This window comes from Phragmites australis, chromosome 1 (genome assembly GCF_958298935.1).
Source record: "Phragmites australis chromosome 1, lpPhrAust1.1, whole genome shotgun sequence".
Taxonomy (NCBI): domain Eukaryota; kingdom Viridiplantae; phylum Streptophyta; class Magnoliopsida; order Poales; family Poaceae; genus Phragmites; species Phragmites australis.
The window spans coordinates 8,255,413-8,273,022 of record NC_084921.1 but is presented as its reverse complement, the minus strand read 5'-3'; the positions used below and the strand labels follow the sequence as shown (position 1 = coordinate 8,273,022).

Below are 17,610 nucleotides of genomic sequence, written 5' to 3'. Positions count from 1 at the left end.
AGATGTTGACATCAAACCATCTGGTAAAGTTACTTGCAGCACTTTTAATTCAGAGATAAAATCATTTAACTCAACATCAGACGAGTTATCATGAGAAAAAGCTTCTACAAAAGTAGTGCAGTATTTCCGTAGATTAGTATCATCCAAAGACTTCAGATTTTTTGAGTTGAATAAGAAATGAAACACATTTTCAAATGCCTTCAGCTGCTCAAATCGAATAGTCAATGAAGCAATTGCAACATCAATCATTACTAGAAAGTAATTAACTCTAAAGGATTCCATAGCTGATTATGTTTCTTCATTTTGGTCATTTCTTCATCAAAATGCTTCTTTCTTTTACCTTGACTTTTTGTAGGAAATTGTGGCTCTATATCCAATTCAGATGCAATTGCTTTTGTTATATCAATACTAGAAGTGAACCTTCATTTCTGTACCTCTTAAAAAATGAGATGACCCCTTCGATTTGTTTGAGAGTAGCATCCATGCACAAAATCTTAGACTACAACTTCTTGCTCACCATATTTACAGAAAATAAAATGTCATGCCAAATAACCATACCAACTAAAAATTCAAAATTCTCAAGTTCGTAGAACATGAAAATATTGCATATATCTATTGTATAACACCGAAGAATGAAATAGTTTTGCTGCAAGATTTCTCCATATCACAAAGAGTGAGATTTAGACTATGACATGCACATGGCATATATAATGCTCATGGATTTATTTCAAGTAAACACTTCTGAATACCTTGGTGTTTTAACTTCATATTAAAACCATTGTCATAACCTTGACCTCTCACATCAGCGACATTCAAATCAAGAGAGTCTAATGCATTCATCAATTCATTAAAAAGCTTCAATCCTGATGTGTCATCCACCTTTAAGAACTCTAGAAAGGACTCCTCCACTCTCAAAATGTTACTTGACATATTAACACAATGCACAATTAGAGTCATTTGCTCTTCACAGCTCATATCTGGGGTACAATCCAAGATAATAGAGAAATAATTGGCATCCTTGATGATCCTTAAGATAAATCTTGTCACGACATGAGCAAAAAGAAAAATTAACTCATTCTGAATATTGTGACCAACATAATGATAGCGGATTTCATTATTTTGAATGCGCCTAATGTATTCTTGCATCACAGAATATGGTGACCAAGATAATAAAGTTTCTCATTTGATCCTCGAAAGGCCAAATTATGTTTAGCAAGAAACTTCACAGCAGAAATTATTCTTACCGAAACATGTCTCCAACGCTCTTTTTCCTTTGCAATTTTCAGTTACAAATCGTCATCAATTGTATGATTTTTTTAACCTCAACCTAGGTTCATTCCAAGTATTCATATTTGTTATATGTTCAACACTGTTCTCATGTTGTTTGATTCTCCCACTGAGATGCTTCTAGTCCCTCAATCCATCATATGCTAACAAAGTTTTGGTCTAATTTGATTTGAACAATCGGCAGCAAAAATAGTAAACTTTGTCCACATGCTTAGAATAAACCAATCACTTTCTATCAACAACCTCACCATTACTTAACTTTCTAGAGTAGTAAGCATATGAAAAATGTACACCACTGTTATCCGAAGGGAACTGCATATTCAATTCTCTCCATGCCCTTTTTGAATAAAGATATCTCTTCCTCTATTGTCAACATTATCCCATGTTCTAGGATCTTCTTGTTCATCAGAATTTGGATTTTCAGTATCAGATGAAGGCTGTAAATTTTGTTCCCCTGTAGTGTCCTCATTGACATCAACTTCTGTATTTAAATTTGTTCACATGTAGCGTCCTTATTGGCATCAACTTCTGCATTTAAATTATAATCAGGTTCATGCCCTTGATCTTCTGTACTACAATCATCTACCTTGTCAAGATTATCACCAGGAACAATATTACTTGAAACTGAAAAGAACTTATGTATAACACCCATTTTGCGATTCAATAAACTGATCTTCTCGTTTTCTTTTTTTTCCTTTCCTCAGCACCCAACAAATGCTTCTTAGGAAACATTCTAACACCTAAAATTAGAAAGGAAAATAAGCAATAAGAACTCTAACCAATGGATCATCTATGAGTTGAGGAACAACTTAATTTTTGGACTAAATAGATATAGTATAGTTGTACTAATTGTACAAATTATGTCAGTGAATTGCACAACCAAACCAAGTCCTGAACGAGCAGCCGAGCAGGAGCAGCGAGGTCAGGGACAAGGCCGAGGAGCGCAGCGTGCTACTGCCATGCCGGGCCATCTGAGACTCAGACTCGACAAGACCTGGACAAGGCGAGGCCGCGTCGCCGTGAGGGCGAGGAACTGAGGATGTAGCTATGGAGCTGGAGCCCTAGAGGCCAGAGTCCAGAGGGGTGCAGATTGTAGACGCGAGATGATGGTCATGGTCTTGTGGAGCTAGAGTCAACGGCTAGACGCAAGATTACGCGTGGGCAACAGCGCTGACGATCGTGATCACACGTGGGCATCGGGCGGAGGATATGAGCAGTTGTCGTGTAATGTGCGTTAGCCCCTGCCTACTGCATAGTACATTTGGGCTCCCCCGCTTGGGCACTAGGCGGTCGCACCCCCACCCTAGCCTGGAGTGGGCCATTCTCTTAAAAAATAGATAGGGAGACTCCAAGTGCATATAAGAACTCGAATTCTTATCGATACTGGAACTCAGAGAATAGGAGGGAAAGTCAATTTATGGATGCTATTATTTTACTCATCATAACTCAAGTACCCAAGAGTTATTTAATACAACAACAAAGGTTGAATGAAGTTAATACTGCATACAAGACTGAAATAATTGTAAGGGTAAAATGAACTAGATGACACCTAAAATTTTTGAACGACAGCTTTTTAAACATTCCACCTAAAATTCCAACGACATCTAATATAAAACCGAAGGTAGTATGTACTATATCTTGGTCAACGCTGGTGATTGGCACCCCTCTCCTACCAGCCCAGTCGCATGGTGCTTCTCCGTTCCTGGGCTCACTGTCTCGCTGTGCTAGGCCTTTGGCCTAGTAGACTAGTTGGCTTATTCATCCTATTTTATATTTTATATGTTACTTTCTTATTTGTAAAATAGGAGTTTTTCTTTCTTTTTTAGGAGTAAAAGAAGAGTTTGAAATCCAATTATATCCCGCTGGTAAACTTCCGCAATCTTCTTTTCGAACAACAAAAGGGATTAGTGCCGATGCAAAATTTCCACTTGTTCAGATATGTACATGTAGAATCTAGTACATAAGTAAGTGGTAAGTGTTTCAGTGAGTTACGGTGATTAATGATAATTATATCATTGTATCTAATAAGTTTTTTTTGAAGGGTAATTAAAAAATTAGTTCACAATGTTGTTGGATGATCTTGATCCCTTAATTGAATGGTTGAGCAATCAAAGGATATGAACGTCAAGATTAAGGACTTTCTAGTTTTAAGTATCACAAGAAGATAAAGGACACTTGGAGTAGCATATGCCTTATCGTTTGTTCTTTAACCGTACTATAAAGAAATGTTAAGAGTAGTAGTTTGATCTAGTCGAGTCTAAATTTGGTTGGATGCATACTTGTGAAATTCTAGCACTATGTAGCTTAGAGAAGCTCATGGATGAGTTGAAGTGAAGATAGAACTTTAAAAAGTTTGATCTAAATAAGTTATGGAAAAACTGTATACACTGGATGGTTCGACACTGAAGTTGTTGTACACGCCAGGGTATTATTTAAGAAGAGGGATATTAAGTTTGTGCAGGGCGGATGGTCTGGCATATACATGAGGCTTCGGTGTAAAGTCCAAAAGGTTTGCTATTCACTGGAAAAGGGACTTGCCGGATGGCCTGGCGTACACATCGAAGGCATAGCCGGAGTAAAGTCCAGATGATTTCTTTCAGCACATGAGAATATAGACTCATACATGTCGAATGGTCTGACTTATGTATCGCAGGTTTCACCGAAGGATTTGTGCAGTAACGGCTAGTCCTTGGTGGATGATTCACACCGGATGGTCCGATGTTTGGAGCCTGTGTACATCGGATCATCTGACGTTCACGAAAAATGTAGCTGGTTAGATAACGACTAGTTTTGGGCCTTCAGCTTATAAATACCTCCTTATTTCGTCTCAGTTGGGTAACCTTGCGAGCCAGAAGAGCTGAAACACTTAGTGTATGATCAAGAGGCAAAGGAGTGTACTAGAGTGATTTGCAAAGTTCTTAATTGAAGATTAATGACATCTTTAGTGCGAGAAGAGTAGCACGTGTGCATCTAGCTGTAATCTAGGTTTGATTTGGGTCAAATGAAGCTGTTGACTTGTTACTCTTAGTGGTTAATAACACCTAGCCGGTTTTGGTCATTGGAGGTATCTAGGTGAGCTCGTAGAGTTCTTGTGCGAGCCCTAAGGAGAAGCTTTGTGCTTGATTTAAAACGCGACAATCCGAAAATAGAGAAGTAACTATCACTAAGGAGCACTTGAGACTTAATGACTCAAGGATGAGCGATATCCTTAGTGAATGTTCCAATAAGGATTATGGAGGAGTACCAACTCCTCGATATCTCGAGAAAAAAATTCGGTGTCTTCTTATCCATCTCATTACTTTCTTACATTTATTTTGAGCATTACATTCTTACAAGCTAATATTCTGCAATTCACTTCGTGTTGTAACTTGCATGTTTTCTTACTTAGCATTCTATCAAATTTAGTCATTGTAATTACTTTTCTATTCATCCAAGATAATATCGTTTACTTGTTCTAGACTTTAATTGAAATAGTTTTAATTAGAACTTAATTCATCTTTTTTTTTTGGCACTTTCGATCCTTTCAGTACACACAAATGCAGATGCAATGTGAATCTTGTCTTGTGCATAGTCAGCTCAGCTCATGTGCTTTTCCACTCAATCGAATGCAGTACGTACAAAGAAGGATGATTAAAAACATGTAAACCTTTGATTTATCTTTTCTTTTAAAAGAACATAAAAATTGGGGAAAAGAATTGTGAATTTCAAGCAGGAAAGACGAAACTAGTAGCTAATCAAGTGAAAATAGCTGTACATGCAGCTGCTGCTCTCTGGTTACTCCTTGAGGAGCTGCATGGCCTTGCGGAGCACAAGCTCGAATCGCGCGAGGTCGAGCCTGATGTCCTGCGTGCCGAGGTAGTACTCGGCCACCTTCCCCCACCCGCTCCGGTGGATGGACTCCGGGTCCTTCACCGCCGGGTGGTCGCGGCCAAGCGTATCCACCAGCGTGCTCTCCTCCATGCCGGCGGAGTAGGCGATGTACTTGAGCCGCATGTCCACCGCCGGGACGCCGAAGTCCACCTCCCCGATGTGCTCCATCTTGCCGTACGGCACCACCTGGATGAACACCGCTCCCGTTGGCAGGAACATCGAGTTGGTCAGCCCCGCGCCGTGCACGCCCATCAGCACGTCCGCGGCGTTCACATCCTTGGCGAACTCGCCCACGTCCACGTTGAACGGTGGGTCGCCGATCACCACCTCGAACCCGACACGCTCCGCCAGCGCCACCACGTCCGCCACGTTCATCAGCTTCCGCGGGTGGCGCCGCGAGATGATCATCAACCGAGGCTTCACCTTCTCATTGTCCTCTCCGTCGGCGCCTGTGAGCTTCACCGGCACGTCGCGCGGGAGGGAGAAGGTCTCGCGGAGGAACTTGGTGAACTCCGGCATGGAGTGTCCGACGGGCTCGCGCGCCGGGTCTATGCTGAACTCCTTGTGCATGCGGATCCCCACCACCGCGCCCGGGAAGCACCGCACCCGGTCGTCCTTGTCCATGTCCACGATCTCGTACCGCGACAGCCGTCGCAGGATGGTCCGGTACTTGCCGACGTACCATGGCTGGATGTTCTCCACGACGAGCTGCACCTCGCCGTTGAACCGCGCCGCCCGGAGGTACAGCGGGATCATGATGTCGCTGAAGTCGTGCCAGTAGTTGCCCGTGAGGCCGCCCATGGCGAACACCATCGCCGGGACGGGCGACCGGACCTCGCACGCCGGCGCGTCAGCTAACGAGGACAGCTCCCGCACCGTGACCTCGTTGAGGTTGGCCATGTGCTTCCGGGAGTAGGGCAGGATGCGCCACTCCTGCGGGTTCGGGTTGCCGCCGCTTTCGATGGACGGCGGGATGAGGACGGAATGCGCCGAGCCGTGGATGCGCACGTCGCCGTCGATTTCGCAGACGTCGGAGACCCACGGTCCCTGGATGTCGCACGCCGGCTTCTTGGCCGGAGCGCTCTCCTCTGCGCTGCCATCGCCACCAATGGCAGTACTAGCATCTGCATGGATGCATGAACGGACATTATCAGTACAACTTTTTGACAAAACAAACCCATATGTATTTTTCTTTATGAGAAGAGAAGGGAATATGGATTATGGATTTGCAAGTACCAGCGATAATAGGCTTCTGGTCCTCCTCTGTTTCAACGTGGGGCTCTTCAACGGGTGGGGGCTTCACTTCTGCTGCATGCTCCGCCTTGGGTGGCTTCTCCTCTGCTCATGGAAAGAGAATACAGAGGTGAAAAAATATTGATTTTTTGTTGAATTTAATTGAGGGGCAATCAATCGGTAAGAGGAAAATGATCAGGAGCAAGGGTTGATTTACCTATGACGGGGACCTGCTGCCTCTTCTCTCCCACGGCCGAGGTGGCCGGCGAGGGGTGCGCGTGCCCCGGCGATGACCTCCGAATAGCTGCAGACATGAGCTGAATTTTCATCAGTTTTACATGGAAAATTGGAACAGAAAATAATAAGTTAAAATTCGGCTTCAGATGGTGAATTGACGCGCTGGTTATGTATTTATGCGCTAGGTATTCACACACATGCTTATAATTCTGATAAATTCACTTTTTTAAATAAAAAGCCATTCTGAAGAAAGAATTCTGCATGTTATGGTTCACTCTTCGGATTACAACAATGAGTATTCGAGAAAAAGACTAGAACTATGAAAGGTTGTCAGTAAGCAGATCAAGGTTAACCATGTGACAATTGTAAAGTCCTTGGACTGAATCAATCAGGAAGAATCAAGAGGAAAACAAAAAATTTCAGACAAGAATTCAGAGAAACCTAAAACTTCCTTGCTGAATTATGCTTCCTGGCACGCTAAAAGCATACGAAAACCATCTCAGAAAAGAAAAACCAATCATCAAGCATGAATCAGAACTCACCGTTGGGCGCCGAGATCGCAAACTGCTCGGAGACGGTGAAGTACGTGAGGAGCACCAGGAAGAAGCCGAGCAAGAACCCCACGCCAAGGTACTTCTGACCTGCACCCTTCAAGCTCTTCATGAGCTTCCCCGGGTCACCTCCCATGTTGTCTCCTTGGACTTGCTCGTGAATTCTTCCTTCTTCCCCTTTGCAGCTCGTCGCTTCCCCGTGATAAATATGTGCCCGCGTATGCAGGTAACCCCGGCCGAGACACCAACTACCCTGACATGGGAGAACCTTCAAAGAACTCTTCAACGGACCAGTTCTTGGGGATGCTTGACGTCCTTTATGGCTGCACCCAGGAGAGGACTAAACCAAATGCCAACTCTCCCTCGTGATTGCTACGTTTATAAACTATACTTAGACGTATAATAACCACAAATATAAATCAGTAGTTAGCATTAAACTTCCGGATTGAACTTATTATATGGGAACATGCCCTGTTTTGACTAGTTTTTGGAGCAGTTTCGTACCGGATTTTAAAATTTTGTGTGAGTTGTGTTTCTATGATTGTGTAGGGTATGGTGTAGGGGAGAGAAATAGGTCATTTGTGAGGCATGATTGATTGATCATGGGTGTGAGGTGGTTGATCCAAGAGGTCAAATGTGTCGAATATTTTAATGGAATTTGGATGCTTTAGTAGTAGCTAACTCATGAGCTGTCAGGGTATGTCAGCAAGGGCCCACCACCCTGCCTAATTCAGAACCTACAACATGCACATTCTTCTTCCTTTGATTATTTCTTTGGTTTCATTTATAGAATCATTTATTCATATGGTTGAGGTAAGCTTTTCAGTCAAGGCATGTGAAAGAGTAATGAACCCAAAGTTAATGTGATGTTGGCGATGAATATCAACATAGTTAATAAGACTAACATGATTTATTAGTATGTAAGGTTTAGTCTCGTGAATGTATATGATAAATTTGGGGTTCATACATTTCAAAAGGAACATCAAGATCAAAGAAGAGCTTCATGATGATATAAGGACATATTGTTTAGACAAGTGATCATAGTGTTGAAAAGCATTACTTGTGTAGAAAGATTTATTTTCTTTGGATGTATTATGAAGAGGGTTTTGGATTTAGTAGCTTGATCCATTGTCTTTAAGTTAGTTATCTAGTAGGTGCTACACACTAGATTTGGCTAGTTCTAACAGACCATAATAAAGACTCAAGACATCGAGGAACAGAAGCTACGAAGACCAGGATTTAGGAAAGGTTGAATTGAACAAGTCCCTCTGGAATTTTACTCAACCCATGATGTAGTGGGGTCATCGCATGATGTGGTCAGGCCACCGCATGATACATGACTCGGGGCTAGAGTTGTAGAAAGTTTTTTAAGTTCTAGAGACAAACTCATTGCCTGATATGATGGCCCATAGGATAGTGCACCATATGTTTGTTGAAGAACATGTTGCAAGTCAAGAAGATCCAATGTTAAGTCTGTAGTGAAAATAGTTCTATTAAGTTATGATTGTGATTTTGGTAATTAATAACAACATAGTTATTAGGACTAACATATTTATCAAGAATATATGTTAGTAGGTCTCGTGGATGCAATACATGAAGAAGTCACCAAAGCCAGGATAAAGTTTAGACTGAATTGGACAAGTCAGAGAGAAATTATTCTCACCGGATTGTCCGGTACAAAGGAGTTTGCACTCACCAGAGCATTTTGTCCGGAGGTTGTTGAACTCACCGAATGGTCCGATGCGCATAAAGCATTTTGTCCAGAGTGTTTTTACTTAGAAGAGGACAATGAAGACCTCACCGAAAGGTCTAGTGTTCAAGGATTGTATACATTGGAGTATTTGCTACAGAGAAGGTTGCAACTATTAAAAATATAAGATTAATGTATCGAATGGTCCGACGATGAAGCAAGTATGCACACTAGAGCATTTAACAGAGTGTATGAGAATTCCTAGAAGATGGTGTTGTAGACTAGAAGGTCCGACGATGAAGGAATGACAACACCGGAGTATTTTCTAGAAGTGAAGAGACTAGCTCGGTCACGCTCAAGTCTACTCACCAGATACTCCAGTGATGGCATTGCAATTACACCAGAATGTCCGGTGTTCAGAAAGTATTTAAGTAGGGTTCCAACGGCTAGTTGCTAATGGTGTACTCACCGGATGGTCCAATGCTTGTACTTCTGTTGTCATCGAATCATCCGGTGTTCACAGTAAAGCTGAGTCATTGGAGTAACGGCTAGTTGACATGTTTGAGGCTATAGACCTACCGCAAACAAATACAGTGAGAGCCTTGCTCATAAGAGGAGGTTCAAGCTTGAAGATGAACAATGAGCCGGAGAGAGAGAGCAAAGAGAAACGTCATTTGAGTATCTGTTGAAGTTTGAGTAATGGGGAAAAAACCTCTGGGGGTCCCCCTCTCCTGCTCTTTGAGGGCTTATTTATAGAGAGAAGGGGCAGGGGAAATTACCAGCCTACTCCTAAGATATTATATTACAATCATGTATATAGAGGGGTATTTCGAGCATTTCACCCCTTGTCTTTGTGACTAAAGCTTCAAAGTAAAAATGGTGTATAAGTGACCGGAAGAGAGGTTAGTGGTGAGATCTCGCTTTGGTGGCTTGGGACTCATCGTGTTTGAGGCCTTATCTTGGTGACTTGGTATCTCAAGAGCCATGACTAGAAGAGTCTTGATAACTAGGAGCATATCTTTTGTGGAGCTCCAATGTGGACTAGGGGTGGATTGTGTGCCATCGACACTATGAGATAAAAATTTCTCGTATCGAGTTTGTCTCTCTACCCTATTTATATTTTCGCATTTACATACTTACAATTTACCTTGCTAGAGTAGCTTGCAATCATCTTAAGCGGTAGAATAAACACACTAGATAAACCTAGAGTACATTTAGATAAAAATTGAAACAAATTTATCTTGTGAAGTTTTTACAGCCATTAATTTCTAAGCGTCCTAATTCACCCCTTCTTAAGACATCACCGTTCCTCACAAAGTCACCGCATCATACGGTGACCATGGGATGATGCAGCTTACTTCATTTCCATAAGGGTTTAGGCTTCGGAAGAGGAGGCCACTGCATGATGCGGTGAGGTTCTAACAAGTTCCAATAGTAAAAAATTGTACCGTTAGAAAGGGGGGCAGCGTATGATATAGTGACCAGGAATTTTGGACATATTTTCTCAACAGCTAGTTTTTGGGACTGGCTATTTAAATACTCCATCCACCAGCCAATTAAGGTTGCTCACTCCCACAACAAAGCATACACATATTGAGAGTGTTTGAGTCATCTCAAGTTGAAATTAGAGATAAAGGCAATTAGCATAAGATTAAGAACTTGATTAGTGCTAGTTTAGGCATAATGTACACCTAGATATGCAATTAGCCCAGAGATATATCAAGTGAGTTATCCAGATTTATTACTCTTGGTGTTTGTCTGCAGCTAGGAATGAAAACGAACGGAAACGGTCGGGAAAACCCCCTAACCGTTTTCATTTTCACATTTTCTCTCGAAAATGGAATCAAAAACAGGAAAGCCGGAAACAGGTACGAACTTGGGAATGTCGGGATATCAAAAATGAACCAATCCGAACATAAATATACGGGTCTCAATCAGGAACCGATAATTTAAAATGAGAACACCGATCCGTAGAACAATTATTTCAAGCATCGGCGCAACACATAATTAATTCACACCAACAAAAGTAATTTATATCATACATAGATAAACCACTTAATGACATAAGTATCAACTGAAAAATAACTACCATGTCGTAACTCGAGTACTCAACATAACATACAATCACACAAAGACTAGGATTGGAGGTGGTGCAAGAGCTTGAACAATATCGGTAGGTCAGCAGCCGACTGAGACTGGACCACTGGGATCTGGTTGAACTTTGAGATAGAGATTATATTTGGACTGGCCGGCCGGGCTTGGCATGTGGACTACATTGTGATTTGTGAAGTTTGAACTCAATTAGAAAAACCCCATAACCGTTTTCATTTTCACATTTTCTCTCGAAAACGGAATCAAAAACGAATGAGAAAATATAGATAACGGATCGGAACAGAACGGAATTTATCCCGTCCGTTTTCATCCCTATCTGCAGCTAGATGGATTGGTGACGATGAGTATTGCAAACCCACCAACCGAGTTTCTGGAGCGGTCTAAGTATTGTGAGAAGAAAGAGTGACCCGTGTCGGAATAGCAAAGCATTGCCTTAGTGAAGACGGTGGTGTGCATCCGAGTGCGCCTAAGTAAAAGATTCACCTCGGTGTGGTGAGCTCTAACAGCAAGAGTAGAGGAGTTATCCGAGCCCTTGCAAGGGGCTCCAACATGGACCAGTGGTGAAAGGCAACTCGCCGATACCACAGGAAAAGTCATCGTGTTAAGTTTGCGCTCTGTATCTCATTTACATTTCATACTTTATGTTACACCTTTTTATCTTTTGTATTTATCTTTCTAGAGCATATTTAGACGGAAATTATTTACGCTTATCTTGTTGATTTGAGCTAAACAATTTTAAAAATCCTAATTCGCTCCTCTTAGAAAATCATCAATCCTTATAGCATGACAGCCCTTTGAAGGAGTTTCGCTACAGTTTATGTATAATTGCAGGAGTATTTGGATACAATGTGACCCTATATAGTTTGGTTCTCAATCCATTTTTATTTGTATTGTTCCTTCTGAGAGGGGCAATTTATCCTCTGGAGCGAGACATGCTGTCAAAAGTGAGACTTTCTTAGTTTCTTTCTCACGATTTAAGAGTTATCTCTATTTTCTTCAAAATTGAAAGATGCTTTCTTGTTGTTATGTGCCAGAAGTTAGTATCATTTTCAGCCATGAGAGAGACGGCTGGAGACTAAACCCGATTCTTCCTTGCCATGTTTTTCCAAGCAACCAGCATGACTGATGTAGTGTCGCCGATTTACCACTGCTCATGAAAAGGATCTTCTACTGCATGGATACACTTTCTTTTGGCCCTAAAAAACGCATGGATATAATTGTGAATTTGTGTTTTATTCCTGTTTCCACTTTCCAGCCCATGTCCTTCACAAAGAAGCGTGCGTGCGTGCTTAGGTTTTTTTTTTTTTTTTGCTGCATGGGCGTCCATGCTTAGTTGGTACTAATACATTTCTCTTTGTATGTACTAGATTAATGCATGGCCTTGTTTCTTGATTTATCACCTCCTTGTTCATAGTTATTGTATTTGTCCCAAATATTTGTAGAAATATTACATATATAACTTTTACTGATATACGATAGAGTTTGTGTTGAACTTTTGTAATCGGACTTCCTCGTAAATATAAGAGGTCTGTTGTTGTAATTGTCATGATGACATAGCAACAAGCTCACCGGGGGTGCCGTCAGTTTTGCCAGGACTCTAGGCAGCCGGTGTTGCAGCCGTAGGAAGGAGCATCCGTAGTTATAGGTTAAAGATGTAGGTTTCGACTAAACCTCGTTAATAAACATCGTGCCTGTAATGTCACTACGATCTTACATGTTCATCTTGGTAGATTCGTGTCATTGTGTAGACTAATTTTCTAATAGTAGTACTTTTTAAATTAGCTCGAGATTCCTCTTGGTGGCATTTCCAAATTATAATTAACGCTTTGACCTGATCAACATGTTGTCTTTATGAACCTTTATGTGTTTCTAGCTCTCTCTCACGTGTACGGTGTGAGTCGTCCTTGATTTTATCAAGGATCCCGATCGTCCGGCCTCAAGTCTTCGTTTAGCCCTGATCATCTTGCTGTTAATCGACAAGTTGATTCTGTTGACTTATACGTCATGAGATAACAAACTATATTTTCTTCTTATCACAAATAATAATTATGAATTGCAACTGACACCAAAATACCGCGTTTCAACTAAAGACAAAATAATTTATCAATTACTCGTCACAACTGCTAAGGCACGGCACATGTCAACATGACTTCTTATCACAAATGCTAAGCTATGACACATGGCTTCTCAGCAAGTTACGATATGAATTACAACTGGTATTTAAAAGCGCTGCACCGGTCGTCATCAGGCCATCATGGCGGTCCTGTATATCTTTCAATCATTCAGCTGGTCGTTATCGACGGCTGCCGTCTGCCGATCGACTAAATCGGTACTGCAACAAATGTACCCTCTAACCGATCGAATTTAAATACTCGGTCCGAATAAGCTGAAGACCATAGGTTTGGTGTGGTGAGCAATCGAATGTACAATCATCGACTGATCATGATTCCTCTCTACAAGTGAAGACTGAAGAATAGTTCTCGTACTTGCGTCTGAACTATCCGTGCACGGAACTGAACTTCTCTTGTCAAGAGCACAGGTACACATCAGGAAATAAAACACCGGATCGGACGGCCGTGATTGAGCGCGAGATCCGAGGCGCTGGTGGTTGTGCTGCACTGCTGCCGTTGGACTTCACAGGCGATGCATGCTGACTAGTCGTCTAGTCGATGTGCTTTGTAGGGATGGAAACGGATCAGATACGTATGGAATCGAATTCGGATAGTACGATTTACCATATTTTAATCCGAATACGAATACGAATCCGGATATCTTCGAATACGAATACGAATCGGATAGTTCGAATACGAATCCGCATTCGGATATCTACTCGATCTTCGAAATTCAGGTTGGAAATTTAATTTTTTGAAAAAATTTGACTGAAATTTGATAAAATTCGAATGAAATTTGTTCTACTTTGATTGGGCCGGAATTTTACAAATTTTGTTCAAAATTCATGTTGAAAATTTAAATTTTTGATCAAATTTAACTGAAATTTGACTGAAATTGTTCCAATTTGATTGGGTTGGAATTTCGTTCATATCTGAAATTTCTAAAACTTTAGCAAAATTTAGTTCCCTGGTTGGCGGATACGGATACGAATCGGATATATCTCGAATTCGGATATCCACATTTGAATCCGAATCTCGAAAACGAATTCGGATATATCCATTTTAGTATCAATTTCAGAAACGAATACGAATACGGATATCCATATTCACATTTTAACGGATACGGAATCGGATAATTCGGATTTGCTGCCATCCATTTCCACCCCTGGTGCTTTGGTATCACCTGTCGGCGGCCTGCCAGGAGACGTAAACGGGAGAGTGGTGGCGTACTTGAACGATCTTTTTTCTGTTCTGTTTTAGTCTAATCGTTCGGCCTTATCAGTTTTGGTGTAACCACTAACTTTTCGGCATATGTTCTGCTATGTAGCTACGGCATGCCTCAAAGTAAAAAAGAGTGAAAGGAAACTGCCGCCTTCACTTATAAATAAACATTCACCTTGTCATAAATAAACAGTTAACTATTTTAAACTTTAGCTACATATTACTTTTTATATATTGTGTTTACACATTTAAAAATGACACGAGTATAGTTGTCTCAGAAATAATTTCATAATATTTTATTAATATATTATAATACAAAGTAGGAGTCAAATTTGTATTTTGAAGATGTATCGATTCTAAAATGATATTTATTTTAAATTAAGGGAGTACTAAATAGGACATAGGTCATGTCAGATACGATATGGATTTGATATACTTTACTACTATTTTTATTAAAATATAGTTATAAAATTCATTTAATTTATGATATTATAAATTCATTTAAACTTTTCAAACTAAATATTTTAAAAGATATTAGTTAAAAAATTTAAAAGTATAATCGAATATTTTTTAAAATAACATATATTCATAACTGGTGGGAGTAGCTAGCTAGCTAGGTCGACGTAACAGATGCGGCGAGGAGAGGCGACGACGCGCACGTTGAACCGACAACGTAAACGTAACGTGGCTTCATTCCTTACTCGGTCCAACTAATCTACGCATGACGCCGTACATTATTGTGTATCGAGCTAGACGTTGGATGCGTTTAATATATACAGTATATGTGCCAACATGTCTCAACTTTATATTATATTGGAGACAACCAATGACGTCTGGTAGACAAATTAAAACTTCTTCCGATCCTATACTATTATTGTATGCTAATTAATTAATTTCATGAGGACGAAAATAAAATAAATTAGAAGAAAATATTAGCCGTTAACTCGACATTATTACAAATGGTACGGTGATGCAAATCATGCATGCATGTGAAAATCGCTGTTGGAACCAATTAATAGTCACGTCCAGTCATGTGCGTATGATATGCAGGGGGCAGTTGGGCGTTGGAACCTAAGCCTCAAGGCGAAGGAAGTACAATTAGGAGCTAGGCCGCTAGCTCGTCCAATCCGTGCACATGCTAGTCATGACAATGAACATCGCATGCTAATTCAGTTAGCGAGAACAATGCAAACCATGTACCACTACTCTATTAACATTACTCAATACATAAATCCTGGTAACATGCATGCATCAAATCAAAGAGGGAACTCCAGTACTATTTTCGCATCACCGGTAGTAGGGGCGGCCAGGGCTCCGCCCCCTTATATAAGCTCATTTTATCTAAAATATATATTTTGAGTATTACGTTTTTTAAGATATTTTAGTATTAGATATCATCAAGTATAATTTACTACACATGATTATTGTGAAAACATCTCAATAAAATGTTTTTGTCAAACTTTATCCATTTTAAACCGTTTGTTATTAATGGTCATGATTTATGTTAAATTATTCTACTCTTTATTGACCTGACCTCTAGGTAAATACAAATCTTACAACAGGTGATATTATATAATAAAGAAAGTAGTGAAATAAATTCTCCAAACTAACAATACATAAATGTATCCATAAAGGCTCATGAACAACATAGTCCACAACACCAAAGGGTACAAAAGGATCAGCATGGGGATATGCCACTTCACAAGCAACTCAAATGTGGACACGATCAAGACTTAGTCGTTAGCCTCACTGTCAGCATTGGTGAAGTTTGGATCTTCCTCTGAAATCGTAAGCAAGGGTGGGTACAAACATATATAGCAAGTGCCAACCCTTGCTCTACATCAAGAGGGTATAAATACATGCATACAATATTGATAATGATATGGCTATAAGTTGAATTTTGTGAAAATACCAAGTTTACACATGAAAGTGTTTATTTTCGTAAAGCAGGTTTTGTAAAAAAAACATAACATCATTATTAAATGAAGGAGGGTTTGGCCATGGTGGAAGATCATCAGGGCCTAAATTTTAATGTTACCAGACACCATGTCCATAGCAATCTATGGCATACTGCCGGGCCTATTTCTCAAAAACAGGCATATCTTGCCCACTTACACCCTGTTGCACTCTCGCCTCCGGACCTCTAGCAGACTAGCTAGCAGAATTTAGACTAAGACCTGCCACATACAGGATCGTATGGTTATACTGTAAAGACTAAGTAAAATATCACATCAACTCGATCCTTAATCAAACTAAGAAAAATGTCTCCACATTAAGTCTGCCATACATGCATCACTTAGACTCTCAAGGCATTCTTGATGAGAATCCTGATTTGCCCCAGCTCTAACACGTTCTCTATTGTTAATAGCTCTCTAGTGAGACTTCCCATCCCGATAACCCACCCAATACTAAGCATTGAGTTTTACACATTTCAAAAAACTAATTATGATTAAGTATGAAATAACAGAGCAATACACAGTTCTAAGCATACTAGTAATAAGAGATTTGTCATAGCGTAGTTAATATTGCCGAGATGATAATTCTAGAGTTATCAAGATAATATTTTGGTTCGTAGCAATCAGGTTGGCTAATCTACAATTAGGGCATAACTAGATCAACAATTTAAACTATACTAACAAATAATATATTATACAATTATTTGGTGGAAAATAGCTGCTACGGGCTGTGGTGATAAAAACTAGGTACAATATGATCAACGAGGGAAAACGGATTGAGACTTTCCTCTGCTGAAGTCCTCAAGAGGGTCCTACTCGAAGTCCTACGCTCCCGGCTCCTCCTCTTCTTTGAACGCTCCGGTCTCTAAAGAGCGGCACACAATAAACAAAATAAATACACACAAAAACATAAATAAACTCCAAAAAATATGAAATTGATAACAATGGATAGAATTTGAATTTAGATGAATATCAGCGAAAAAATCATCAAAATTGGAGGTGAAACGGGCTTCCAAAAATTAAATCTAGGAAAAAGGAAAAAGGTTACTGTTGGGAGCAGGTTTGTCGGACCATGGTTTGACTGGTCATGGCCGGAACAGTACCCTCACCAAAGTTGTGAGTGACGACAACCGATAGGAGAAAACGCAGAGAGATGATTTGGGCAGGGTTTTGGGTGCCAGGAGTGAGCGTGGGTCTGAGGGAGGGATCTCCACGCTCGGCTTGGCCGGTGAGGCACCATCGGAGGTCGGTGATGAAGGCGGAGACCGGCAGCCATGGTGGCTCGGGAGAGAGGGGTGAGGGGTTAGGCAGAGAGGCGAGGGAGGTGAAGGGTGGTCGGGTGA

At 40.7% G+C, this 17,610-nt stretch overlaps 1 protein-coding gene across 2 annotated transcripts; it reads right to left on the bottom strand.

The window, feature by feature from the left end:
- Window positions 1-4,824: 4,824 nt before the first annotated feature.
- On the bottom strand, window positions 4,825-7,539 carry LOC133905007 (beta-1,2-xylosyltransferase XYXT1-like). Of its 2 annotated transcripts, none has more exons than XM_062346728.1 (4): window positions 7,170-7,539; window positions 6,608-6,694; window positions 6,394-6,495; window positions 4,825-6,281 (listed from the first exon to the last, which is right to left on the bottom strand). In XM_062346728.1, the coding sequence occupies exons 1-4, from the start codon at window positions 7,312-7,314 to the stop codon at window positions 5,062-5,064; spliced, it is 1,554 nt and encodes a 517-aa protein (XP_062202712.1). In that variant the 5' UTR covers window positions 7,315-7,539; the 3' UTR covers window positions 4,825-5,061. The 2 variants fall into 2 exon arrangements, with proteins under 2 accessions (XP_062202712.1, XP_062202785.1); XM_062346801.1 differs by having other exon boundaries at window positions 6,608-6,707; window positions 7,170-7,306.
- Window positions 7,540-17,610: the final 10,071 nt, after the last annotated feature.